At 46.7% G+C, this 27,512-nt stretch overlaps 1 protein-coding gene and 1 non-coding gene across 8 annotated transcripts; both read left to right on the top strand.

Annotated features, from left to right (window-relative positions):
• Window positions 1–895: 895 nt before the first annotated feature.
• Window positions 896–15,871, top strand: atg16l1 (ATG16 autophagy related 16-like 1 (S. cerevisiae)). Of its 7 annotated transcripts, none has more exons than XM_078929849.1 (21): window positions 916–1,081; window positions 3,032–3,079; window positions 5,000–5,122; window positions 5,186–5,279; window positions 5,351–5,453; window positions 6,445–6,518; window positions 7,554–7,623; window positions 8,008–8,189; window positions 8,263–8,328; window positions 8,404–8,490; window positions 8,562–8,618; window positions 8,707–8,809; window positions 10,337–10,442; window positions 10,825–10,895; window positions 12,149–12,220; window positions 13,526–13,646; window positions 13,724–13,829; window positions 13,905–14,054; window positions 14,171–14,218; window positions 14,299–14,400; window positions 15,285–15,871. In XM_078929849.1, the coding sequence occupies exons 3-21, from the start codon at window positions 5,017–5,019 to the stop codon at window positions 15,376–15,378; spliced, it is 1,812 nt and encodes a 603-aa protein (XP_078785975.1). In that variant the 5' UTR covers window positions 916–1,081; window positions 3,032–3,079; window positions 5,000–5,016; the 3' UTR covers window positions 15,379–15,871. The 7 variants fall into 7 exon arrangements, with proteins under 7 accessions (XP_078785974.1, XP_078785970.1, XP_078785976.1 ...); XM_078929845.1 differs by having other exon boundaries at window positions 8,704–8,809; XM_078929847.1 differs by lacking the exon at window positions 916–1,081 and adding an exon at window positions 1,309–1,433 and having other exon boundaries at window positions 8,704–8,809.
• LOC144981799 (small Cajal body-specific RNA 6) lies at window positions 7,670–7,938 on the top strand. The gene has a single exon (XR_013647286.1).
• Window positions 15,872–27,512: the final 11,641 nt, after the last annotated feature.

The following is a 27,512-nucleotide window of genomic DNA, read 5'->3' as shown; positions in this document are numbered from 1 at the left end:
ACTTTCAGGTTTTACATAAAGAAGAGAAAAAAGAAAAAGAGAGAATATTCAAAACTTTGAGTGACAGCTAATTATGAATATCAGTCCAGAATATGTTTATCTGGTTGCAACTTTAAAATAAATGTTCTAATGTTTCGGTTTCTGGTGAACAGAATATGCTTGGTTCAGATTGAAATTTGAATCTTTTATGTAAAAAATCTCCAACAGGGTAAATTGTTGATATTATTTTAAAATGTGTTTATTTCATTTTAGGCGGAAGTGGGTACTTTGTGTATAAAGAAAATGATTGGTCTATCAGGGTGGTTTTTAGGTCGCGTCTATTGTTTATACTAAAGTTTCAGAAAATCTTTTGTAATCTTTTGTAAGTAAAGGTGTGGGAATTGCTTGTATTTTCTTATTGAATTCTATGTATTTATGATCCTTTTGATTTTATGTTTAACGTTTTCAGTTACCGATACGAAGCCCATCGACACGACTTTTGTTGGGAATTTGGGCTTTATAAATAAGATAACATTGAATTGAATTGAATTAAATTGAATTGAATAGTCAGCCAGTTATTGTGAAACAAGGATGTGTTTCTTCATAAGGCACAGCAGCAGTTCCAGAGAGGCGTGAAGGTGAAGTGTAGAATACAATTGTGCTTATAAATTAGTTTCCAGTGCGATAAAACTTGTCAATGAAAGGCAGAAAGTTTGATTGGTTTCTTCAGGTCATTTTCATATTCAGCATCTACATCCCTTAATATTTTAGAGGGAAATTGAAACCAGAAACCTTTTTCGTTCTTTAGAAACTCCACTTAGTATTAATATCGTTTTTACATTTTTATGATGATTGACATTTGACTCGGAGCAAAAAAACTAACCAGCATGCACCGCGCACCGCCTCGGTCATCTCAATTGCGTCTAATACGTCATCACTCTGCGACAGTGAACTCCCGGAACTGTGTAACGCAGTCAAGATGGCGCAGAGTCCAGGCACGCGAGCTGAAAACCCAAACGGAACTGAGGATCCAGAACCGTGAAAGCCACTGGCGAGGTCCACCAACAGCCACGAGCGCTGTGCTGCGGGACGCACGTGCACAGTGAGTTTTAGGGTGCGCATCTGTGGCGCGCGCTGCTAACATGCTAAATAGTTGAGTCATGGCGGTCCAGTGTCTCGTGCCTCCAGTCCAGCCGGTTCTGTTAGCCCGAACCCGTAAGGGTTTGATCTGGGTTATTCATCCCACAGATCGCTTTGCTTACGTCACTAGCAGCCAACCAGTCACAAGTTCAGATGTTTTTCTCAAGAACGTCTGTCGGCGTCAATGCAAGTCGGTTCTCCCGCCTGCTGGAGCCGGAGAACTGGCTGTTGGCTGACGAAGTTTGACTCTGTGGCCACCGGAGCTGCTGGATAGGATGTTGGAGAACATCAGGAGGGACTCTGCCATCAGGAAGGTTCGGTCCAGCACAGCTCCCTAGAGGGTTTTCATGGCGGAACTGGGTCTGGGCTCATTCTGAAGGTGGCAGGTTTGGTTTCATGAGAATTCTGTAGAACTTCTGGATGGAGGACAGTCTGGTCTGGTAAGCCTCCTGTGATCTGTTGGAGGTGGAGAGATTGTTTATCTCCTAAAACCTTATTCCTCTGATCAGTTCTGTTTGGTTCTTTTGTGGAGAACTCTCTGAACAGTTCGGTTCTGATCATTGTTCTATAGAAGTCTTTTGGATTTCGCGGGTTCTTACTGTTTGGAACTCTGGGGGGAGGGGCCTCATTGTCCAGTTAATGTACTAAACCTGTTATTTTCTTAATATTATGGGACGTTGGAAGCACTTATAAATGTGTTAACATCTGAATTCTGGGCACTCTTAAAAAGCCCTAAAGTACACGTGTCAAACTCAAGACCGGGGGCCAAATGTGGCCCCCATGTCATTGAGAGCATAAAAGTTTTTAATTTCTTAAAATGAAAATAAAAAATTGTTGTGTATTTATTCATATCTAGGGGCGAATGGGACATGAAATATCTGATTGGTCAACTATACATTAGGATTTAAACACTGTCCATATAACCTAACCTGACAGTATCAAATGTAAAAGGATTTATGCTAAAGTAACAAACAAACATATGTTTCTATGCAGCTGGAATTGTCACTTCAAAAAGGTAAAATAAATAAATAGAGTTATTAAACATTAAGGAGTAGTTAGATTTATTTTTCATTACATCTAGTTACATGCATAAGTTATATCTGGCCCTTTGAGGACGGACACTATGCTGATGTGGCCCCCAGTGAAAATGATTGGACCCCCCTGACCTAAAGTCTTAAGTTTTGCTACCTGAGCGGTTTACAGCTTCTCCGTGCCACATTTCTTGTCTAAAATGAAGATATCTACCAGAATTATTTTGATCACATAACGTAAATGGAGAACGGCACAGCCGATCGTCATGAATCAATACTCTGGATCCACAAGTCTGCTGAACTATCACGGCACAGACCACAAACACTGGAAGAACCACGGTTTTGGTTATGGGGAATGGGGCGTGGCTGCTGTCCAGCCAGCTGCTTATGCGCCTGGAGCGGCGCCGTCTGCTGCTGGAGTCCGTTCGTGCTCGTCCTTTGGGTCCACAGCATTGGTGTTGTAGACTTGTCACATCAGTACCGAACACCAGTATTTCAATGGAAGCCAGACCATTTCAGAACTTTTTAGGTGGATGTTCCCCAACTCTACATCAACAAAAACTTAGTTCTGTGAAGTTCTCAAGATATTCACAGATTCAGACCTTTGGGCTTAGTAAGAAAACAGGATTTTACAATAATTTTTAATGACATTAGCTCTCTACATACTGCTTAGGGGACCATCTACGAAGTGCCATCCCTGGCTAAGAGTGATTTTAAAAAGTCAGTAATCTTTCAAAAACAGCCAGAACCAATAAATGGTTACATTGAAATGAGCTAGTCACTAAAACTCATCATGTTCATGCTACAATGACGATTTACAAAAATAAGCAATGTTTTTTCTTTGTAATGATAAATGGTAACAAAATTACATTTACTTTCAGGACTCTCAGGGCTGCAGTACGAATAAAACAGAAAGAGAGGCAGAAATGGTAAGGAGGAGATAAAGACGGGATTTCCTGAACACACGTGTTTTCAGTTTGGATTGGGTGAAGGAAAGGGAGTCGGTTTCTTAAATCCGGTGGAAGAAAGTTCCAGAGTTTAGGAGCAGAACAGCTGAAAGCTCCACCCCCCATGGTGCTGAGGTAAAGGGACGATGACTACTTTGATGAGAAGGGATGGATGGCCTTGAGGCGTACAGAAATATTTTATCAACAGCTCTTGATTGGACAGGAGGCCAGTGGATTTGCTGTAGGGTTTGGGTGATGTGGGGGTGAGGGGGGGGTTCTGTGATGATCCGGAAACAGAATTCTGGACCAGCCGGAGTTTGTGGATGGAATTGTTGGGCAGACCAAAGAGAAGGGAATTGCAGTAGTTGATGTGGCTGACGATGACAAGGCTGTCGGCCAAAATGGAAGCAGTGTGTAGACGGACGGAGACGGTTAATGTTACAAAGGTGAAAGAAGGATGTCCGGGAGATGTTGTTGATGTGGGATTGGAAGAATAGAGAGCTCTGGGGGGTAACCGGACAGTTACCACTGCAAAGCACAAGTGACTTAGGTTTGGAGAGGGTTGATTTTGTGTCAAAGAAGAAAAGGTCAGTTTTGTTGCTGTTTAGTTGCAGAGAATTAGACATAAACCAGGTTCCGAGTTCCTAGTTTTTAGCTTCTTTTAATGAAGATGTGAAACAGCTCTGATGATACTGAAGCTATAGTCACCAAAGCTCTGGTCATGATAAATAATCACCTTACTGCAGGAAGGGCAGCAGCTGAGTCCTGAGTGCAGGAGGCCTCTGTGGACACAAACCACAGGGATTTTGCACTCCCTGAATACTGGTGGTAGATGCCGGAAATAACAGATGACAACAGATGTTGGGCTGAAAAAGGAGTCCTGCCAAGCCTGGTGTGTGGGACTCCAGATATCAGGCAGCTGATAGGTGCCAGAAGTCCAAGCGAGCTGGTACCTCTGAATGATCCGGGGTGCCTCTCTGGGGTACCTCCGAAGGATCCGGGGTGCCTCTCGGGGGTACCTCCGAAGGATCCGGGGTGCCTCTCGGAGGTACCTCTGAAGGATCCGGGGTGCCTCTCAGGGGTACCTCCGAAGGATCCGGGGTGCCTCTCGGGGGTACCTCCGAAGGATCCGGGGTGCCTCTCGGGGGTACCTCCGAAGGATCCGGGGTGCCTCTCGGGGTACCTCCGAAGGATCCGGGGTGCCTCTCTGGGGTACCTCCGAAGGATCCGGGGTGCCTCTCTGGGGTACCTCCGAAGGATCCGGGGTGCCTCTCTGGGGTACCTCCGAAGGATCCGGGGTGCCTTTCGGGGGTACCTCCGAAGGATCCGGGGTGCCTCTCGGAGGTACCTCTGAAGGATCCGGGGTGCCTCTCGGGGGTACCTCCGAAGGATCCGGGGTGCCTCTCGGGGTACCTCCGAAGGATCCGGGGTGCCTCTCGGGGGTACCTCCGAAGGATCCGGGGTGCCTCTCGGGGGTACCTCCGAAGGATCCGGGTTGCCTCTCGGGGGTACCTCTGAAGGATCCGGGGTGCCTCTCGGGGGTACCTCCGAAGGATCCGGGGTGCCTCTCGGGGGTACCTCTTAAGGATCCGGGGTGCCTCTCGGGGGTACCTCTGAAGGACTATCAACAGAATCGAGGATGTTCTTTCTTGTGTTCTGTGAGAGCGGGTAAACTAAAACACTGAACAGGAGATCTGGGCGAGATGATGAATGCATTATAGTTTTGCTTTCACCCATAATGAGGATGATGTGACATGACTGTTGAGAAAAACCTCTGATGCATGTATCTAGAACCGTAGAGCTTTGTCCTAAAGGACCAGAGCTCTGCTACAGCTGTGAATGTGTTCTGATTTTCTTCAGATTCACTTTAGTCTGAAAGATTTTAATGTTCTGACCTGACAGACTGGCATCAGGTGGTGATGGCGGAGCGGCGGGCAGAGTGCACGTGGAAGAGGCATGTATTGGATCAGCTTAAGCTCCGAGACCGGATCCAGCGACAGACTTTCGAGGAGATCATCCACCAATGTGAGTCAAGACGCACTGCGACGCGTGTTCGCCATGGTCACATCACATCCATCTGTGTTTCAGACAATCATCTATTGGAGAAGTCGGACTTTCAGACCGTTCTCACAGAGAGGTACCAGGCCGACAAGTACGATGTGCAGAGAGGCCACGAGGCAGGGTGAGGCTCCAGCTGATCATCCTGACCCTCTCTGAGAGTGCCATCTCCTCCAACTGACTTGTGTGCTCTAGGCCTGTGGAGGCGGGTCGCAGCGACGCTCTGTTGCAGGAAATGGCTCAGATGAGGATTCGCCACCAGGAGGAGCTGACAGAGCTTCACAAGAAACGAGGAGAGGTCAGTTCAGAATGGGTCTGAAGTAGGAGGAGGTTCCTCCTGACAACCGGTAGCAGAAAACAGAACAGGAAAATATTTGTTTGGTTTCTAGCACAAAAGATGAAGTCGTCTGCATGAATTCTAATTCACAAGCTTTTCCATCGTTCAGGAGTGTACAGCTTTATTCTGCAGACACAAAAACTCATCATTCTGCTGAATCGCAGATTCCGTCTGAAGTGACAAATTCAGACATAAAGACTCGTAATCCCATTTTGGAAGAACCGTAAACATTTAAAGATCAAATCAGAGCGTGGGAGCAGAGCGTACGGTTTATAACAATGAAGGGTCTATCCATATGGAACAATATTCAGAACATCTACAACAAGGATCTTAAATCAAGTTTGCTTTGAGGTATCATTCCAAATTTACTTCAGGTAAAATCAACAGCCTCACATCTGTAAATGGTCCTGTTCTTCAGTCCCTACCTACTGTCCTTGCATACCATCTGGTTCTACTCTTCTCTTCTACCGTCCTGTTCTACTAACTCCTCTCTACCGTCCTGTGCTACTGTCCTGGATCTGTTAGATGGAGCTGTGGAGAAGGTCATAGAAATATGGATGGGAGGGTTGTAGGTGGTTTTCAGAGTATTTAGAAATATTATGAATTTTACATTCAATGACACAGAGATGAATGTTCGTCTCACAGCATTCTGCTCTGTGCTTGACGCTATCCGCTTTAGTCCAATAATTAGGCGCCTCAGCATTTCAAGTGTTCTGATGATGATACTCAACTACATCTATTAAACCAGAACATGTCCTCCAGTCCACTTAACTCCAGGCTTTTCTTACTTATGCTTTGAGAATGTCTAGCTTTCTTCTCTTCAACTCAGGTGAAGCAAAGGTTCTTCTTCTTAGACAGGAATTTGTTCCTTGCTGTCATCCTTTACTTTAAAGCTAAGAGGTTCTGATTCTGGTTCTGAAAGTTTACTGACTTCTGATTCTGTGTTGTGCAGCTGGCTCAGAGCGTCATCGAGCTGAACAACCAGATCCAGCAGAAGGACAAGGAGATTCAGAGCAATGAAGCCAGGTCAGTGTGGAGCCCACAAGTCTCTTTGCTTTCATCAACCATAAGGGTTCCAGACAAAGCTGGTTCCATGTTAGAACCTTTGCAGCATTGGCTCCTGAGTTCTCCCACAGAACCTGTTTGTTCCTACTTTCACATTGGCAGATCATTTCTCTGATCTGATGGAACGAGTAACTTCAGACTCCATGATCGAACTTTACATTTTGAGAACACCCTTTCTGTTCCCATGACTCTATGGTTCTGGAACTTGTTCCCCATCAAATACACAGGCAAACTAAAGAAGCCAAGAAGAGTACAATCTACAAATAAATTCTGTAAAAATCAGACAATGGGATTTTCCGGCTTTTTTTTTCTTCTCATTTTGTCTCATAGTTGAGGATTACCTATGATGAAATTTACAGGCCTCTCTCATCTTTTAAATGAACAGCTTGCACAATTGACTGAATACTTTTTTGCCCCACTGTACGTGAGACGCAGGCGTGTCGTATAGACTTTTCTTTTTTCCAACCCCCCCAACCCCTCAGACTGTGCAAGCATGCGTTAGTGCTATTTACATCATCCGTGCGCGCTCCTTGCTGCAGCCTGACTGCTGGCTGTGTGCTGTATTTCTGCGGTCAGTAAGAAGCCAGAACTCTAACGACTAGAGGGTGGCGTAAGGACGCCGTACGACAGCCTCACCTGTACGTCATAAGTGTTTGGAACGTCCATTATCCTTGTGGATACTACCTGATACATTTACCACACGCATGGTGCGTTCCATTTTCATTACATCCCTTGAGGTGGCCGTATAGGCCTCAAGGGAACTGCAAAAACACAGTGGACACCACTCTCCACGGAGCCTGACATCCCAGAAACCTGCAGAACTGGTCTGGGGTGCCTCACTTGTCTGGGGTGCCTCAACCTGTCTCGGGTGCCTCAACCTGTCTCGGGTGCCTCAACCTGTCTCGGGTGCCTCAACCTGTCTCGGGTGCCTCAACCTGTCTCGGGTGCCTCAACCTGTCTCGGGTGCCTCAACTATGTGGGTCCTGCTCCTTTCAGAATGTCTGAGCTCCAGCAGCAGATCTCCAGCCTGGAAGGTGACTGTCGGGAGCTGATCAGCAGCCTGCAGGTAACGCACATTGTTGTTCTCGCACACACACGCACATGCTGAAGAAGGTCAATGATGAGTAGTAAAAGGTCTGATTTCCCACAATCCTCTTGCTGCCCCTCTGGCTCCCAGCAGCCAGCTCTTTGCTCCCATCATGCTCCAGTGTTGTTGTGATGGTCCCAGCTACTGCTGACACACAGGATGTGACATCACTGAGAGTTTGCACAGAGAATCTGCAGCCTCTGATGTTCTGACATCCCACACAACCAATCAGAAGGAGTCGTACAGAGGAGGAGGAGGAGGAGGGAGCTGATCTCAAGTTTTCAAACTGAGACCTTCATCAGTCTGCAACACTCGCAGACCATCACCAGACCAATGACGTTTACCATAGCCTGTGACTTTCAGGACCTGGAACGGGCCAATCAGACACTGAAGGATGAGTACGACGCCTTGCAGATCACCTTCTCAGCCCTGGAGGAGAAGCTGAGGAAGACCACAGAGGACAATCAGGAGCTGGTGTCCCGCTGGATGGCCGAGAAAGCCCAGGAGGCCAATCGTTTAAACGCCGAGAATGAGAAGGACACCAGGTAGAGAGCAGAGACGAGCGGCGGTGGGACCTCTACCGCCTGCATGTCTGAGAGCCTTTCGTTCACGTTTCAGGCGTCGGCAGGCGAGGCTGCAAAAGGAACTGGCGGACGCCGCCAAAGAGCCTCTACCCATCGAGCCGTCAGTAATGCTTTCTCATAAAAGGTTTGGTGGGCCGTGGAGGCGGTTCTGACCTGGTCTGTTTGTTTTCTGCAGGGATGATGACATCGAGGTTCTGCCTGAGGACGGGTCGAAGGCGGAAGGGGAGACGTCACCCAGTCGGGGGCTCAGCAGAATCTCCAGGTGAGACGGTCGGTTACCTGTTGATTTTTGGGGGAACTCTCAGGGTTCGAGTCGCTCCTTTGTGTTTGCAGGAAATCCTCGCAGGCGCCCCCTGCTGGGCTGCTTGACTCCATCTCCAACATCTTTGGGTACGTAGCTGACGGGCTCCGCCCACACTCTGCCGGAGAGCCGCTGAGCCATTCCAAGCCCGGTTTGAGCTGTTGCTCCTCTCAGCAGGCGGCGGAGCACCAACTCCTTCAGCTCCTCGCCCGAATCCACGGAGACGCAGTCAGGAATGTGTGCTGAGGTTCGAGTCCCGTCCACAGCGCTGCACGTCTTTGTGAGTATCTGGTTGGAGTCAACCTGACCACGCTGCTCCTAAATGCCTCATGACAGCAGTGCTGTGTTCAAGTTCCAGCCAGATTTCCAGCATGAATGACACGGGTCATGTTACACGGGTCACCTTCTGATTAGCAACACCCCTAACCAAAAATGCAGCAGAACCCCTGAATGAGAGGAACTGCTGTGAGGAACTGTTCTTGAAAGCTTCAGGCCTAAACTGTCCGACTGGTTTCCCAGAGCTACTGGGGTGAAGTGACCTCCAACTATCCACCCCAACACTGACAACCACACCCCCAACCTCTGCAGCTCTGCCCCCAGGTGGACTTTCCACTCCTGTCCTGTCTCACTCCTGTTCAAAATGATCCCTCTCTCTTATATTTTTGCTTCTTTTTTAGTCATTATGTTGAACAATAAGTTTAATTTTAATGTGACGTTTTTGGGTTTTAATGTCTTAGGAAAGTTACAATCTAATCTTTAGTTACAAGCTGCGTGTCACGTTGCATCGTCGTCACACTCCACCTTCAGGAATGTTTTTATTCCATCCGCCTTCCTTCTCTGAACTGAAGAGTCTTTCCTCCCGACTCTGGATGTCAGTTTTTCTCTCATCAAACTCGCCGCAGGTTGTGATTCTCGATGTGGTGATTCGATGTATGATGGCTGCACTTTAAATTTAAGCTGGAAACCACGACTAAGAACACAGATGGCTTCTGGGTGATGTAGTTATATTTTCAATTGAGTTACATTGATAATGATTCTGCTTTCACTTTTTTTTGTCGTTCTCGTTGGTTGTGATGATGGGAATTTTGGCACTTCTTAGAGATCCGGCTCTTTTGGATCGGCTGGCTAAAAAGAACCGGCTCTTTCGGTTCTTTGGTCATTTATTATGTATTCATTCAAAATAAAGGAAAAACAAAACTAGCTTTTTACAATACAACTTTTATACATTTTTAGGTCTTTGCTTTTAAACAAATTTGAAGTGAAACGACACAAAAAATACAAATGACAATTTGCAAAACCAGGAAGAAAAGCCTTTAATTCCCAGTAAATGTCATTTAGAAATACAGTTTTGACCAAGGTTCTGTCGGCTCTCAGGTACAGGTGTGTTTAGGAGCCAGTTCTTGATGGATTCATTTTCCTGCAGACCCCCCCACGTGCACGCTCAGCGCAAACTATATGTCTGTGCTGAGCGTGCACGTAGGTTTTTATTAGTCACGTGCGGCTTGAAGAGAAAAGACAGAATTGATGAAAAAAACTCATTCAGTCCGTAGAACTGAATCGTTTCATCGGTTGGCTCCCGTAAGAATTTGATCTTCCGGTCTGGTGATTTTTGGCAGAGGCGACTCCCATCCCGCAGGAATGCCACCAGGATCACTTGAAAAAACGTCAGTCTCTACCAAACGCAGCTCCAGCTTCTCCTCAAAACCACTTTACCGTAACTTTGTCCTGTTCTGACGTCCTTTGTCCATCTGTGTGTGTGTGTGTGTGTGTGTGTGTGTGTGTGTGTGTGCGTGCGCACGTGCAACAGGAAGCCCATGATGGCGAGGTGAATGCAGTCAGGTTCAGCCCTGGCTCTCGTCTCCTAGCAACAGGAGGGATGGATCGCAGGGTGAAACTGTGGGAGGTCATTGCTGGTGAGTTGTTTGCAACACTCACACATGCACACACTCGTGCACAGTGAAGGTCGGTGATGAGGAGCACGTCTGGCTGGGTAGCTACAGAATCCTGCTGACCTCACAGATGTCCAGAAGAAAGCCGTCCTGCACAGGAGGACGGGACGGAGTCCTGCATCAGAGTAACGGCTTCAGTGGAGGGATGGCGTGTGGACGTCTGCCCACGTTACCATGGCTACCAGTAGCTGCTTCACTGATGGGGGGGAAATGCTAAATGTTGTTTTTTTATTCACTTTTGACTGAATCATGAAAGTCAGTCATTTTTAAGGTAAACAACAAAGGTCTTGACCTGTGCGTGCCACAGAGAGCCACATGCACACCAACCCTCTGCTCTGACATGCAGGTCGCTGTGAGACCAAAGGATCTTTGACGGGCAGCAACGCCGGAATCACCAGCATCGAGTTTGACAGCGCCGTGAGTCTTTTGTGTTAACCAGTTTGCCCTTTTCCCTGTCTGTTGTGGTATCTGGTTGTGTGTCTGTTGTGGTATCTGGTTGTGTGTCTGTTGTGGTATCTGGTTGTGTGTCTGTGTCCAGAACTCGTACATTTTTGTTCATGTGAACGTGGATCTACAATAAATGCCCAGATCCTGCAGGTCAGTGGAGATCTGAGTTTGGTTTGTGGACAAAGATGAACTTTGACTGACAGTCCAGCTAATCAGTGTTGTCTTTCCGTTAATGTGGGGGGTGGGGTGGGGGGGGGGGCGTATTCTTTATTGCATAAAATTGCGTCCCTCCTCGTATCGAGGAAAGGTAAGTCCCACGCAGGAAAGGTTCAACAGGTGTTTCTCCACTAAACAAAATTAAGCAAAGAAGAATATTTACCACCAGTCACCAGAAAAGGCAGCACCGAAGAAACGCAAGATAGCAAGTGAATGTAGAAGATTTCAAACAGGGTGGGAAAATGAATATTTCTTTAAGTGGGGTGGTCACCTATAAGCCCTTTTTTGGTCTACTTTTCTGAGAAAACAGGACTTCGACTCTTTATAAACTACAAAATCGTGCCCTGTGCCAGTCACACTAACGGCTACGTATGTAAAGATCTGCTGGCTTCAGCTGCTCAATAAAGCCGTCCTGAACTGCCTGGTTGGAATGAGGTTTCATTGTCTGAGTGAATGTTTCATTTTGACGTGTGGCACAGATCAGCATCACTGCTCCTCTGAGAGAAATGTTCCTCACATTATAGGTCAGTTAGAAAAACACAGTAATCATGTGTCAATATGTCACCTCTTGTGTGCGGCCCGGACCTTTGCTCATTTTTCTGCATTTGGCCCTCACCAAAAATACTTTGGACACCCCTGGTTTAGGACTTTTGTGTGTTTGCAGAGCTTGTACATTTGTGTTGACGTTGTGAATTTCTGTTGTGTTTTAGGAGTGTTGTTTTAGCAATTTGATTCATGTCATTTGTTGTTGGTGATCCGGTTCCTAGTCTATCGGTTCATTCTGAACAATCCGGTTCTCTGTCCTAAAGTGGATCCAGATCATCTTCATCCAAACTTCCAGCAGAGACTCAGACAGAAATTCCTGCTACTGAACAGTTTTCCAGATTCTTGGATTTCTTCCAGATCATCAAGTGGAAATGAAATCTGTGTCCAAACAAGTAAACTAGGATGAATGTCAACAAAGCGTGATACTGTTAACACGTGTGTGTGTGTGTGTGTGTGTTCAGGGTTCGTGCCTGCTGGCAGCCTCCAATGACTTTGCCAGTCGGATTTGGACGGTGGAGGACTTTAGGCTCCGGGTGAGTCTGCTTTGCTGTAGCACGGCTTCGTCTGAAGGTTGCTTTCCTGCTCCGATTGTTGCGGCTCTAGTCTGACACCCGGATCGCTGCCTCTGGTGGTTTTCAGCAGTTTTTCCCAATCCTGGTCCTCAGCGGACAATGTCATGCATTCTTCAGTCCAGCCCTGTCATCGTCCGGCTTCTGCAGAGCCGGACGATGACATGAATCCGGTCTGCATAGGCAGGACCACATGGAAAACCTGCAGGACTGTGTCCCCCAGGACCAGGACTGGGAAACCTGGTCCAGGTAGGGGTGGTGGTACCAGAGGCAGTTCTTTGACTGTTCATTGTGGAAGAAACAATCATTTGAATAGGAAGGTGGTGTGCAGGCTTCCAAAGCAGAACGATGGTAAAGTTGGAATGCAGTTAAAACGTTTCAATATTACAAGTTAAAGGTCTGTACTGTTTAGGCCGGCACAATATACCGCAAATTTATCGTTATCGCAATATGGATATGGATATAATATGGATATCGCAAAAGACGGTGAAAATAGCAATAAATGGTTACCTTAAATGTGCTAAAACAATCTTATGGCAGCTTGAAGTATTTAACTAAACAAACAAATCCTTTTATGTATTCGACCAATCGGATGGACTCCTGATGTTTTTGGTTGTTTGTTATATCGTCATCCCAATATTAATCACTACGATCGCATGTGGCAGGTTTTCCTCATGTCGTGCAGCCCTAGTACTGTTATGTCCCACACACCAGTGTTAGTAAAGTTAGTCGGAGGTTATTTCCGTTGGTTTACTTCATAGAAATGTCATGTGATGCATTAAATCATCTCTTTTTAATTGAATCTAAAGATTGCTGGGAAAAGCCTCGTTTTGAAGTATTTCCATGTAAATTTGTGACCTTGAGCTGCAGTAGAGCATTAAACACAACAAAAAATGTTTTTCAGTACAACAGACTTCCAGCCTTTACTTCTAAACCATCAGAGGGGATTTTATTCAAACTTGATCCATGAAGAAAAAAAGAATCTCAGAAGAGAATCAATGGATTTAGATTTGTTTCTGCTGCATCAGAAGAGGTGAACTTTCTCTGAACTGATGCTTCTACCTGTCATGACCATCGAAGAGCGAGGTCGCTGCAGGCGCTGCCGCCGTCACCATGACGACGCGATGCAGCCTTTCAAACATGGACTGTAGAGAACTGGGCGGAGCGAGGGCGATGACATCATAGAACGGTTCACCTCCGCCAGCTCCCCAGCAGAGGGGAGGAGTCTAAGGAGGCTGGGCGTGTAACCTGCTCTGTGTGACTCTGCAGCACACCTTGACGGGCCACAGCGGGAAGGTTCTGTCTGCCCGCTTCCTGTTGGACAACGCCCGCATCGTGTCGGGCAGCTACGACCGCACGCTCAAGCTGTGGGACCTGCGCAGCAAAGTCTGTACGTGGTGGAGAGGGAGGGCGGGTCCAGGTGACCCCTTCAGACTCCACGCTGATGGCCTGTTCTCACCTGCACAGGTATGAAGACGGTGTTTGCTGGCTCAAGCTGCAATGACATCGTGTGCACGGAGCAGTGCGTCATGAGCGGCCACTTCGACAAAAAGGTCCGCTTCTGGGACATCAGGTGAGTCCTGCACAGGGGACGGCCTCACCTGTTCACTGAGAGCGCGGCTGTGGATCAGCGTGCGTGTGTGTTCAGGGCTGAGAGCATTGTGCGGGAGCTGGAGCTGCTCGGCAGAGTCACCTCGTTGGACCTGAACCACGACCGCACCGAGCTGCTCACCTGCTCCAGAGACGACCTGCTGAAGATCATCGACCTGCGCACCAACGCCGTCAGGCAGACTCTCAGGTAACCTCGGCTGCTGGGATGGGAGGGGGCAGCGCCGGTGGATCCACCTTTCTTCTTTGACCTGCCTCGCTGTGACGGGGGCTGCAGCAGCTCTAACTCCGTGTTTGTGTCCTCAGCGCTCAGGGCTTCAAGTGTGGAGCCGACTGGACCAGAGTCACCTTCAGGTGAGCCGCCGGTTCTGGTGTTTTGTTCTTGTCTGGTCGGAGAACCTGGTCTGCTGACGTCCATCTTCTGCTGCTCGCAGTCCGGATGGCAGCTACGTGGCTGGAGGCTCGGCTGACGGAGCTCTGTACATCTGGAACGTCCTGACGGGGAAAGTGGAGCGCATTCTGGACCGGAACCACAAGTAAGAACACTTCCACCCCTACAGCTGTTCCGTCTGTGCCGGTTTTTCAGTTCAGGTCCGAGAACAGCGACTGCTGAATCTGAATCTGAGATTAGGGGCAAAACTCTGAGGTTCTGAGGGTAGTTTGGTTAGTTTATGTCAGATAGTTTAGTTAGTTAGTTTAGTTAGTTTCGTCAGCTTAGTTAGTTTCGTCAGTTTAGTTAGTTTCGTCAGTTTAGTTAGTTTCGTCAGTTTAGTTAGTTTAGTAAATTCTTTAGTTTAGTTTCGTCAGTTTAGTTAGTTAAGTCAGTTAGATTAGTCAGTTTAGTTAGTTAGATTAGTCAGTTTAGTTAGTTAGATTAGTCAGTTTAGTTAGTTAAGTCAGTTAGATTAGTCAGTTTAGTTAGTTAGATTAGTCAGTTTAGTTAGTTAGATTAGTCAGTTTAGTTAGTTAAATCAGTTAGATTAGTCAGTTTAGTTAGTTAAGTCAGATTAGTCAGTTTAGTTAGTTAAGTCAGTTAGATTAGTCAGTTTAGTTAGTTAAGTCAGTTAGATTAGTCAGTTTAGTTAGTTAAGTCAGTTTAGTTAGTTAAGTCAGTTAGATTAGTCAGTTTAGTTAGTTTCGTCTGTTAGTTTTGTTAGTTTCATTAGCTTAGTTAGTTTCGTCAGTTTTGTCAGTTTAGTTGGTTTAGTTAAGTCCGGTTAGTTTAGACAGTTAGATTAGTCAGTTTAGTTGGTTTAGTCAGTTTCGTCAGTTACTTTAGTTAGTTTTGTTAGTTTTGTCATTAGTTATGAATCCCATTATTTCACGTTCTTTATGATTTATGGTTATTACATAAACTGCTGTCATTGTGGCCTTCATTATTAAAACTGAACTGAACCAGTGTCATGATTTTCATCTGCAGCTCTGCCATCAACGCGGTGTCCTGGTCTCCGTCGGGGACCTACGTGGTCAGCGTGGAGAAGGGCAGCCGCGCCATCCTGTGGTCTGACGTGTGAGTGGCTGGCGGTCGTAGCCAGCAGAGACTCGAGCGCTCCGGGACGAAGCTGCAGAGGAGTTCTCCACGTTCAGCTTCAAGAGCTTTTAATGTTGTCCAGTGTCGTTTTAACGGTGACATTGAAAGGGCGGAGCTCGCTCTCAGCACGACCTGATAAGTAATAACGTTTTATTGATGGCGCCCGGAAAGCGGCGGTGCACGTCCCGCCAGCGAACATTAAGGACTGCAAGACGAAGACTGATGACAGGAGCTGGGTCTGTTTCCTCAGATCACAGAGACTCACAGGTGTGGTAAACAAACATCTGTGACATCGCAAACACAGGAAGAACTTCACAATAAAAGCTTCTGCAGAACCAATTCCAGGCTTTTGTGTTGAAGAGCTCTAGCAGCGGAGCAAACCGAGCCTTTGGTGATGGAGAGTCCGAGTTCTGGTCTAAACTCCTCTGGAAAGTGGGTGTATATTTGAATAAACCTCTTTTGTGTTTGAAACTAAACTTTATTTTTAGGAATTATTCTGTTTTCTTGTATTCTGAGCCGCACAGAAAGGAAAGGAAGATGCAAACAAAAAGAGGAGTGAAGAAACAGTACAGCTGTGCTCCACGTATGAGCTACCTGACACGTTTACAACACACAATCTATAGATCCAGGGCTCCAAACGGCCCTTCCAGGAGACCTCCAAACTACCCCACCTCGGCCCCCTGGGGGCAAGAGCCAGGTAGACATATCTGTATCCAACTGTTTCTGTAGCATCTGGATGGGTGCATGGAACCGGTACCGTTTCAGACCCCAATGTGTCTCTAACCCCGTCCAGAAAACAATTCTGAGCTGTCAATCTGAGATTTGTTTGCGTGTTCAGATGTTACTCCCACTAGCCTGTTCATGTGAAGGGTTAGAGGTCACGGCGAGGCCAGGGGTCATAGGGAGCTCAGGGGTCACTAACTTTGCTAATATGATAGCAGAGCTGGAATGAACTGTATTATTTCCCCTCCTGACACGGCCATCTCTCGAGCTGCTTTGAGTCCTAATGCAGAGGTCAGAGGGCACTGATCTGGGGGCCTGAAGCGGGACTTGCGGGGGCCAAGGGAAAGCAGGCGGGGGCAGCAAATGCTGCACAGCGCTGGATAAAAATAACAAGCCAACATAACCAAAGACAGCCGCCACGTCTCTCCAGCACCTGAATGGCTGGAGGGAGAAATCCATGCAGTGTGCAAACAAACCAGGATGGCTGCTCCGGATGCAGGAGAGCTCTGTTTGATGACCAACCAGAGTACCAGCAACCAGGAAGTAGGCGGGGCTGGGCCCTGTGCACCAGGTGCCTGGAAGGTGGGCCAAACCATTTTTCTATCAGGGTAATGAGAGGACAAAGCGGCGCTGCAGGAACATCACTGAGTTCAAAGTCAGAAGAGTTCCTCCAGTTCCTGCAGAACTTCCAGACTCACAGCTGATCACCTGGTTCAGGTGTGTCCAGCCAGTCAGAACGTGGCAGATCAAGTACTGTTGGAGAACATGTGGGAATGTGGGCCGCTGCTGATCCACTCTCTGCACACGAGGGCTGATAAATCCAGCAACAGCAGATTGATCAGCTGATAATTATTGATCCTGAGAGTTTCTGCCGCCGTCAGCACTCAGACTGCTGACTGCGTCTTCCCTGATTGGCTTAGGCCACGTGTCACGCAGGCACAGCGCTGTTGATCCCGTTAGATGGTGTGTTGTTGCCGATGCACTCCTCAGTAATCTATCAATGATGAGGTGGTGTTGACACAACAGCAACACAACATGAAAACAAGTTCATTCACAGCACAAACACAACAGCGGCACCTCATTCCTTCCCCAGTGTATCATGGAACGGGGTTCCATTCAAGAACCACAATCTAGTCAACCCGTCCTAGACACAAAGGAGCCTGTCTCTGTCATCAGTTTACCATAGTTTCTCCTGCAGTTCAGTAATGTTCTACTGCAGTTCTGTGAGGTTCTACTGCAGTTCTGTGATGTTCTACTGCAGTTCTGTGATGTTCTCCTGCAGTTCAGTGATGTTCTACTGCAGTTCTGTGATGTTCTCCTGCAGTTCTGTGATGTTCTCCTGTAGTTCAGTGATGTTCTCCTGCAGTTCAGTGATGTTCTACTGCAGTTCTGTGAGGTTCTACTGCAGTTCTGTGATGTTCTACTGCAGTTCTGTGATGTTCTCCTGCAGTTCAGTGATGTTCTACTGCAGTTCTGTGATGTTCTCCTGCAGTTCTGTGATGTTCTCCTGTAGTTCAGTGATGTTCTCCTGCAGTTTTGTGAGGTTCTACTGCAGTTTTGTGAGGTTCTCCTGCAGTTCTGTGAGGTTCTCCTGCAGTTCTGTGATGTTCTACTGCAGTTCTGCGAGGTTGTCCTGCAGTTCTGTGATGTTCTCCTGCAGTTCTGTAACGTTTTCCTGTGTTTCTGTGAGGTTCTACTACAGTTTGGTGAGGTTCTCCTGCAGTTCAGTGATGTTCTACTGCAGTTTTGTGAGGTTCTACTGCAGTTTTGTGAGGTTCTACTGCAGTTCTGTGAGGTTCTCCTGCAGTTCTGTGATGTTTTCCTGTGGTTCTGTGAGGTTCTACTGCAGTTTTGTGAGGTTCTCCTGCAGTTCTGTGATGTTCTACTGCAGTTTTGTGAGGTTCTACTGCAGTTCTGTGAGGTTCTCCTGCAGTTCTGTGAGGTTCTCCTGCAGTTCTGTGATGTTCTACTGCAGTTTTGTGAGGTTCTCCTGCAGTTCTGTGAGGTTCTCCTGCAGTTCTGTGAGGTTCTCCTGCAGTTCTGTGATGTTCTCCTGCAGTTCTGTGAGGTTCTACTGCAGTTTTGTGAGGTCCTCTTGCAGTTTTGTGAGGTTCTCCTGCAGTTCTGTGAGGTTCTCCTTCAGTTCTGTGATGTTTTGTGAAGTTCTCCTGCAGTTCTGTGATGTTTTCCTGCAGTTCTGTGATGTTTTGCTGCAGTTCTGTGATGTTTTGCTGCAGTTCTGTGATGTTTTGTGATGTTCTCCTGCAGTTATGTGATGTTCTCCTGCAGTTCTGTGAGGTTCTCCCGCAGTTCAGTGATGTTCTACTGCAGTTCTGTGATGTTCCCCTGCAGTTCTGTGATGTTCTACTGCAGTTTTGTGAGGTTCTACTGCAGTTTTGAGAGGTTCTCCTGCAGTTCTGTGAGGTTCTCCTGCAGTTCTGTGATGTTCTACTGCAGTTTTGTGAGGTTCTACTGCAGTTCTGTGATGTTCTACTGCAGTTCTGTGATGTTCTCCTGCAGTTCAGTGATGTTCTACTGCAGTTCTGTGATGTTCTCCTGCAGTTCTGTGATGTTCTACTGCAGTTCTGTGATGTTCTACTGCAGTTCTGCGAGGTTGTCCTGCAGTTCTGTGATGTTTTCCTGCAGTTCTGTAACGTTTTCCTGTGTTTCTGTGAGGTTCTACTACAGTTTGGTGAGGTTCTCCTGCAGTTCAGTGATGTTCTACTGCAGTTTTGTGAGGTTCTACTGCAGTTCTGTGATGTTCTACTGCAGTTCTGTGATGTTCTCCTGCAGTTCAGTGATGTTCTACTGCAGTTCTGTGATGTTCTCCTGCAGTTCTGTGATGTTCTACTGCAGTTCTGCGAGGTTGTCCTGCAGTTCTGTGATGTTCTCCTGCAGTTCTGTAACGTTTTCCTGTGTTTCTGTGAGGTTCTACTACAGTTTGGTGAGGTTCTCCTGCAGTTCAGTGATGTTCTACTGCAGTTTTGTGAGGTTCTACTGCAGTTTTGTGAGGTTCTACTGCAGTTCTGTGAGGTTCTCCTGCAGTTCTGTGATGTTTTCCTGTGGTTCTGTGAGGTTCTACTGCAGTTTTGTGAGGTTCTCCTGCAGTTCTGTGATGTTCTACTGCAGTTTTGTGAGGTTCTACTGCAGTTCTGTGAGGTTCTCCTGCAGTTCTGTGAGGTTCTCCTGCAGTTCTGTGATGTTCTACTGCAGTTTTGTGAGGTTCTCCTGCAGTTCTGTGAGGTTCTCCTGCAGTTCTGTGAGGTTCTCCTGCAGTTCTGTGATGTTCTCCTGCAGTTCTGTGAGGTTCTACTGCAGTTTTGTGAGGTCCTCTTGCAGTTTTGTGAGGTTCTCCTGCAGTTCTGTGAGGTTCTCCTTCAGTTCTGTGATGTTTTGTGAAGTTCTCCTGCAGTTCTGTGATGTTTTCCTGCAGTTCTGTGATGTTTTGCTGCAGTTCTGTGATGTTTTGCTGCAGTTCTGTGATGTTTTGTGATGTTCTCCTGCAGTTATGTGATGTTCTCCTGCAGTTCTGTGAGGTTCTCCCGCAGTTCAGTGATGTTCTACTGCAGTTCTGTGATGTTCTCCTGCAGTTCTGTGATGTTCTACTGCAGTTTTGTGAGGTTCTACTGCAGTTTTGAGAGGTTCTCCTGCAGTTCTGTGAGGTTCTCCTGCAGTTCTGTGATGTTCTACTGCGATTTTGTGAGGTTCTCCTGCAGTTTTGTGATGTTCTACTGCAGTTTTGTGAGGTTCTACTGCAGTTTTGTGAGGTTCTCCTGCAGTTCTGTGAGGTTCACCTGCAGTTCTGTGATGTTCTACTGCAGTTCTGCGAGGTTCTCCTGCAGTTCTGTGATGTTCTCCTGCAGTTCTGTAATGTTTTCCTGTGTTTCTGTGAGGTTCTAATACAGTTTGGTGAGGTTCTCCTGCAGTTCAGTGATGTTCTACTGCAGTTTTATGAGGTTCTCCTGCAGTTCTGTGAGGTTCTACTGCAGTTCTGTGAGGTTCTACTGCAGTTTTGTGAGGTTCTCCTGCAGTTCTGTGAGGTTCACCTGCAGTTCTGTGATGTTCTACTGCAGTTCTGCGAGGTTCTCCTGCAGTTCTGTGATGTTCTCCTGCAGTTCTGTAATGTTTTCCTGTGTTTCTGTGAGGTTCTAATACAGTTTGGTGAGGTTCTCCTGCAGTTCAGTGATGTTCTACTGCAGTTTTGTGAGGTTCTCCTGCAGTTCTGTGAGGTTCTACTGCAGTTCTGTGAGGTTCTCCTGCAGTTCTGTGAGGTTCTCCTGCAGTTCTGTGATGTTTTCCTGTGGTTCTGTGAGGTTCTACTGCAGTTTTGTGAGGTTCTCCTGCAGTTCTGTGATGTTCTACTGCAGTTTTGTGAGGTTCTACTGCAGTTTTGTGAGGTTCTCCTGCAGTTCTGTGAGGTTCTCCTGCAGGTCTGTGATGTTCTCCTGCAGTTCTGTGATGTATTCCTGTGGTTCTGTGAGGTTCTGCTGCAGTTCTGTGAGGTTCTCCTGCAGTTCTGTGATGTTCTACTGCAGTTTTGTGAGGTTCTCCTGCAGTTCTGTGAGGTTCTCCTGCAGTTCTGTGATGTTCTCCTGCAGTTCTGTGAGGTTCTACTGCAGTTTTGTGAGGTCCTCTTGCAGTTCTGTGAGGTTTTCCTGCAGTTCTGTGATGTTCTCCTGCAATTCTGTGATGTTCTACTGCAGTTTTGTGAGGTTCTCCTGCAGTTCTGTGAGGTTCTCCTTCAGTTCTGTGATGTTTTGTGAGGTTCTCCTGCAATTCTGTGATGTTTTCCTGCAGTTCTGTGATGTTTTGCTGCAGTTCTGTGATGTTTTGTGATGTTCTCCTGCAGTTCTGTGATGTTCTCCTGCAGTTCTGTGAGGTTCTCCTGCAGTTTTGTGAGGTTTTGATGAGGTTTTTTGAGTTTTTTTTGTGCAGGTTTGATGTTTTCCTGTGGTTCTGTGATGTTTTGTGAGGTTCTCTTGCAGTTCTGTGATGTTTTCCTGCAGTTCTGTGATGTTTTGCTGCAGTTCTGTGATGTTTTGTGAGGTTCTCCTGCAGTTCTGTGATGTTCTCCTGCAGTTCTGTGAGGTTCTCCTGCAGTTTTGTGAGGTTTTCCTGCAGTTCTGTGATGTTTTGTGAGGTTTTCCTCGAGTTCTGTGAGGTTCTCCTGCAGTTCTGTGATGTTCTCCTGCAGTTCTGTGATGTTCTCCTGCAGTTCTGTGAGGTTCTCCTGCAGTTTTGTGAGGTTTTCCTGCAGTTCTGTGAGGTTTTCCTGCAGTTCTGTGATGTTTTGCGAGGTTCTCCTGCAGTTTTGTGAGGTTTTCCTGGAGTTCTGTGAGGTTCTCCTGCAGTTCTGTGAGGTTCTGTGATGTTTTGTGAGGTTCTCCTGCAGTTCTGTGATGTTCTCCTGCAGTTTTGTGAGGTTCTCCTGCAGTTTTGTGAGGTTCTCCTGCAGTTCTGTGATGTTTTGCGAGGTTCTCCTGCAGTTCTGTGAGGTTCTCCTGCAGTTCTGTGATGTTTTGTTTGGTTCTCCTGCAGTTCTGTGATGTTTTGCGAGGTTCTCCTGCAGTTCTGTGAGGTTCTCCTGCAGTTCTGGTATGTTTTCCTGCAGTTCTGTGATGTTTTGCTGCAGTTCTGTGATGTTTTGTGAGGTTCTCCTGCAGTTCTGTGATGTTTTGCTGCAGTTCTGTGATGTTTTGTGAGGTTCTCCTGCAGTTCTGTGACGTTCTACTGCAGTTTTGTGAGGTTCTCCTGCAGTTCTGTGAGGTTCTCCTTCAGTTCTGTGATGTTTTGTGAGGTTCTCCTGCAATTCTGTGATGTTTTCCTGTAGTTCTGTGATGTTTTGCTGCAGTTCTGTGATGTTTTGTGATGTTCTCCTGCAGTTCTGTGATGTTCTCCTGCAGTTCTGTGAGGTTCTCCTGCAGTTTTGTGAGGTTTTGATGAGGTTTTTTGAGTTTTTTTTGTGCAGGTTTGATGTTTTCCTGTGGTTCTGTGATGTTTTGTGAGGTTCTCCTGCAGTTCTGTGATGTTTTCATGCAGTTCTGTGAGGTTCTCCTGCAGTTTTGTGAGGTTTTCCTGCAGTTCTGTGATGTTTTGTGAGGTTTTCCTCGAGTTCTGTGAGGTTCTCCTGCAGTTCTGTGATGTTCTCCTGCAGTTTTGTGAGGTTCTCCTGCAGTTTTGTGAGGTTTTCCTGCAGTTCTGTGATGTTTTGTGAGGTTTTCCTGGAGTTCTGTGAGGTTCTCCTGCAGTTCTGTGAGGTTCTGTGATGTTTTGTGAGGTTCTCCTGCAGTTCTGTGATGTTCTCCTGCAGTTTTGTGAGGTTCTCCTGCAGTTTTGTGAGGTTCTCCTGCAGTTCTGTGATGTTTTGCGAGGTTCTCCTGCAGTTCTGTGAGGTTCTCCTGCAGTTCTGTGATGTTTTGTGAGGTTCTCCTGCAGTTCTGTGATGTTTTGCGAGGTTCTCCTGCAGTTCTGTGAGGTTCTCCTGCAGTTCTGGTATGTTTTCCTGCAGTTCTGTGATGTTTTGCTGCAGTTCTGTGATGTTTTGTGAGGTTCTCCTGCAGTTCTGTGATGTTTTGCTGCAGTTCTGTGATGTTTTGCTGCAGTTCTGTGATGTTTTGTGAGGTTCTCCTGCAGTTCTGTGATGTTCTCCTGCAGTTCTGTGATGTTTTGCTGCAGTTCTGTGATGTTTGGTGAGGTTCTCCTGCAGTTCAGTGATGTTCTACTGCAGTTTTGTGAGGTTTTACTGCAGTTTTGTGAGGTTCTCCTGCAGTTTTGTGATGTTCTCCTGCAGTTTTGGTATGTTTTGTGAGGCTTTCCTGGAGTTCTATGAGGTTCTCCTGCAGTTCTGTGATGTTTTGTGAGGTTTTCCTGCAGTTCTGTGAGGTTCTCCTGGAGTTTTGTGATGTTCTCCTACAGTTCTGTGATATTCCCCTGCAGTTCTGTGATGTTCTCCTGCAGTGTTGTGATGTTCTCCTGCAGTTCTGTGATGTTCTCCTGCAGTTCTGGTCTGTTCTCCTGCAGTTCTGTGATGTTCTCCTGCAGTTCTGGTATGTTTTGTGAGGTTTTCCTGGAGTTCTGTGAGGTTCTCCTGGAGTTCTGTGATGTTTTCCTGCAGTTCTGGTATGTTCCCCTGCAGTTCTGTGAGGTTCTCCTGCAGTTCTGTGATGTTTTGTGAGGTTCTCCTGCAGTTCTGTGAGGTTCTCCTGCAGTTCTGTGAGGTTCTCCTGCAGTTCTGTGATGTTCTCCTGCAGTTCTGTGATGTTCTCCTGCAGTTTTGTGAGGTTCTCCTGGAGTTCTGTGATGTTCTCCTGCAGTTCTGGTTTGTTCTCCTGCAGTTCTGTGATGTTCTCCTGCAGTTCTGTGATGTTTTGTGAGGTTCTCCTGCAGTTCTGTGATGTTCTCCTGCAGTTTTGTGAGGTTCTCCTGCAGTTCTGTGAGGTTTTCCTGCAGTTCTGTGATGTTTTGTGAGGTTCTCCTGCAGTTCTGTGATGTTTTCCTGCAGTTCTGTGATGTTTTGTGAGGTTCTGTGATGTTTTGTGAGTTTCTGCTGCAGTTCTGTGACGTTCTCCTGCAGTTCTGTGATGTTCTCCTGCAGTTCTGTGATGTTTTGCTGCAGTTCTGTGATGTTTTGGGAGGTTCTGCTGCAGTTCTGAGGTTCTCCTGCAGTTCTGTGATGTTTTCCTGCAGTTCTGCTGCAGTTCTGTGAGGTTCTCCTGCAGTTCGGTGAGGTTCTCCTGCAGTTCTGTGATGTTTTGTGAGGTTCTCCTGCAGTTTTGTGATGTTTTGCTGCAGTTTTGTGATGTTCTCCTGCAGTTCTGTGATGTTCTCCTGCAGTTCTGGTATGTTCTCCTGCAGTTTTGTGAGGTTCTCCTGCAGTTCTGTGATGTTCTCCTGCAGTTCTGGTATGTTTTGTGAGGTTTTCCTGCAGTTCTGTGATGTTCTCCTGGAGTTCTGTGAGGTTCTCCTGCAGTTCTGTGAGGTTCTGTGATGTTTTGTGAGGTTCTCCTGCAGTTCTGTGATGTTCTCCTGCAGTTTTGTGAGGTTCTCCTGCAGTTTTGTGAGGTTCTCCTGCAGTTCTGTGATGTTTTGCGAGGTTCTCCTGCAGTTCTGTGAGGTTCTCCTGCAGTTCTGTGATGTTTTGTTTGGTTCTCCTGCAGTTCTGTGATGTTTTGCGAGGTTCTCCTGCAGTTCTGTGAGGTTCTCCTGCAGTTCTGGTATGTTTTCCTGCAGTTCTGTGATGTTTTGCTGCAGTTCTGTGATGTTTTGTGAGGTTCTCCTGCAGTTCTGTGATGTTTTGCTGCAGTTCTGTGATGTTTTGTGAGGTTCTCCTGCAGTTCTGTGACGTTCTACTGCAGTTTTGTGAGGTTCTCCTGCAGTTCTGTGAGGTTCTCCTTCAGTTCTGTGATGTTTTGTGAGGTTCTCCTGCAATTCTGTGATGTTTTCCTGTAGTTCTGTGATGTTTTGCTGCAGTTCTGTGATGTTTTGTGATGTTCTCCTGCAGTTCTGTGATGTTCTCCTGCAGTTCTGTGAGGTTCTCCTGCAGTTTTGTGAGGTTTTGATGAGGTTTTTTGAGTTTTTTTTGTGCAGGTTTGATGTTTTCCTGTGGTTCTGTGATGTTTTGTGAGGTTCTCCTGCAGTTCTGTGATGTTTTCATGCAGTTCTGTGAGGTTCTCCTGCAGTTTTGTGAGGTTTTCCTGCAGTTCTGTGATGTTTTGTGAGGTTTTCCTCGAGTTCTGTGAGGTTCTCCTGCAGTTCTGTGATGTTCTCCTGCAGTTTTGTGAGGTTCTCCTGCAGTTTTGTGAGGTTTTCCTGCAGTTCTGTGATGTTTTGTGAGGTTTTCCTGGAGTTCTGTGAGGTTCTCCTGCAGTTCTGTGAGGTTCTGTGATGTTTTGTGAGGTTCTCCTGCAGTTCTGTGATGTTCTCCTGCAGTTTTGTGAGGTTCTCCTGCAGTTTTGTGAGGTTCTCCTGCAGTTCTGTGATGTTTTGCGAGGTTCTCCTGCAGTTCTGTGAGGTTCTCCTGCAGTTCTGTGATGTTTTGTGAGGTTCTCCTGCAGTTCTGTGATGTTTTGCGAGGTTCTCCTGCAGTTCTGTGAGGTTCTCCTGCAGTTCTGGTATGTTTTCCTGCAGTTCTGTGATGTTTTGCTGCAGTTCTGTGATGTTTTGTGAGGTTCTCCTGCAGTTCTGTGATGTTTTGCTGCAGTTCTGTGATGTTTTGCTGCAGTTCTGTGATGTTTTGTGAGGTTCTCCTGCAGTTCTGTGATGTTCTCCTGCAGTTCTGTGATGTTTTGCTGCAGTTCTGTGATGTTTGGTGAGGTTCTCCTGCAGTTCAGTGATGTTCTACTGCAGTTTTGTGAGGTTTTACTGCAGTTTTGTGAGGTTCTCCTGCAGTTTTGTGATGTTCTCCTGCAGTTTTGGTATGTTTTGTGAGGCTTTCCTGGAGTTCTATGAGGTTCTCCTGCAGTTCTGTGATGTTTTGTGAGGTTTTCCTGCAGTTCTGTGAGGTTCTCCTGGAGTTTTGTGATGTTCTCCTACAGTTCTGTGATATTCCCCTGCAGTTCTGTGATGTTCTCCTGCAGTGTTGTGATGTTCTCCTGCAGTTCTGTGATGTTCTCCTGCAGTTCTGGTCTGTTCTCCTGCAGTTCTGTGATGTTCTCCTGCAGTTCTGGTATGTTTTGTGAGGTTTTCCTGGAGTTCTGTGAGGTTCTCCTGGAGTTCTGTGATGTTTTCCTGCAGTTCTGGTATGTTCCCCTGCAGTTCTGTGAGGTTCTCCTGCAGTTCTGTGATGTTTTGTGAGGTTCTCCTGCAGTTCTGTGAGGTTCTCCTGCAGTTCTGTGAGGTTCTCCTGCAGTTCTGGTATGTTCTCCTGCAGTTTTGTGAGGTTCTCCTGCAGTTCTGTGATGTTCTCCTGCAGTTCTGGTATGTTTTGTGAGGTTTTCCTGCAGTTCTGTGATGTTCTCCTGGAGTTCTGTGAGGTTCTCCTGCAGTTCTGTGAGGTTCTGTGATGTTTTGTGAGGTTCTCCTGCAGTTCTGTGATGTTCTCCTGCAGTTTTGTGAGGTTCTCCTGCAGTTTTGTAAGGTTCTCCTGCAGTTCTGTGATGTTTTGCGAGGTTCTCCTGCAGTTCTGTGAGGTTCTCCTGCAGTTCTGTGATGTTTTGTTTGGTTCTCCTGCAGTTCTGTGATGTTTTGCGAGGTTCTCCTGCAGTTCTGTGAGGTTCTCCTGCAGTTCTGGTATGTTTTCCTGCAGTTCTGTGATGTTTTGCTGCAGTTCTGTGATGTTTTGTGAGGTTCTCCTGCAGTTCTGTGATGTTTTGCTGCAGTTCTGTGATGTTTTGTGAGGTTCTCCTGCAGTTCTGTGACGTTCTACTGCAGTTTTGTGAGGTTCTCCTGCAGTTCTGTGAGGTTCTCCTTCAGTTCTGTGATGTTTTGTGAGGTTCTCCTGCAATTCTGTGATGTTTTCCTGTAGTTCTGTGATGTTTTGCTGCAGTTCTGTGATGTTTTGTGATGTTCTCCTGCAGTTCTGTGATGTTCTCCTGCAGTTCTGTGAGGTTCTCCTGCAGTTTTGTGAGGTTTTGATGAGGTTTTTTGAGTTTTTTTTGTGCAGGTTTGATGTTTTCCTGTGGTTCTGTGATGTTTTGTGAGGTTCTCCTGCAGTTCTGTGATGTTTTCATGCAGTTCTGTGAGGTTCTCCTGCAGTTTTGTGAGGTTTTCCTGCAGTTCTGTGATGTTTTGTGAGGTTTTCCTCGAGTTCTGTGAGGTTCTCCTGCAGTTCTGTGATGTTCTCCTGCAGTTTTGTGAGGTTCTCCTGCAGTTTTGTGAGGTTTTCCTGCAGTTCTGTGATGTTTTGTGAGGTTTTCCTGGAGTTCTGTGAGGTTCTCCTGCAGTTCTGTGAGGTTCTGTGATGTTTTGTGAGGTTCTCCTGCAGTTCTGTGATGTTCTCCTGCAGTTTTGTGAGGTTCTCCTGCAGTTTTGTGAGGTTCTCCTGCAGTTCTGTGATGTTTTGCGAGGTTCTCCTGCAGTTCTGTGAGGTTCTCCTGCAGTTCTGTGATGTTTTGTGAGGTTCTCCTGCAGTTCTGTGATGTTTTGCGAGGTTCTCCTGCAGTTCTGTGAGGTTCTCCTGCAGTTCTGGTATGTTTTCCTGCAGTTCTGTGATGTTTTGCTGCAGTTCTGTGATGTTTTGTGAGGTTCTCCTGCAGTTCTGTGATGTTTTGCTGCAGTTCTGTGATGTTTTGCTGCAGTTCTGTGATGTTTTGTGAGGTTCTCCTGCAGTTCTGTGATGTTCTCCTGCAGTTCTGTGATGTTTTGCTGCAGTTCTGTGATGTTTGGTGAGGTTCTCCTGCAGTTCAGTGATGTTCTACTGCAGTTTTGTGAGGTTTTACTGCAGTTTTGTGAGGTTCT

The sequence above is a fragment of the Oryzias latipes genome, chromosome 13 (genome assembly GCF_053564925.1).
Source record: "Oryzias latipes strain Hd-rR chromosome 13, Olatipes_Hd-rR_3.1".
Taxonomy (NCBI): Eukaryota; Metazoa; Chordata; class Actinopteri; order Beloniformes; family Adrianichthyidae; genus Oryzias; species Oryzias latipes.
This window is presented reverse-complemented; position numbering and strand designations above follow the sequence as displayed.

What these genes read in the sequence shown, in the direction of transcription:
- atg16l1 (XM_078929844.1), top strand. Translation starts at nt 5,017, where the DNA reads ATGGCGGAGCGGCGGGCAGAGTGCACGTGGAAGAGGCATGTATTGGAT. An exon ending in TTCACAAGAAACGAGGAGAG is followed by an intron (nt 5,454 to 6,444) that starts GTCAGTTCAGAA and finishes TGTGTTGTGCAG; the next exon opens with CTGGCTCAGAGCGTCATCGA. An exon ending in AGCTGATCAGCAGCCTGCAG is followed by an intron (nt 7,624 to 8,007) that starts GTAACGCACATT and finishes TGTGACTTTCAG; the next exon opens with GACCTGGAACGGGCCAATCA.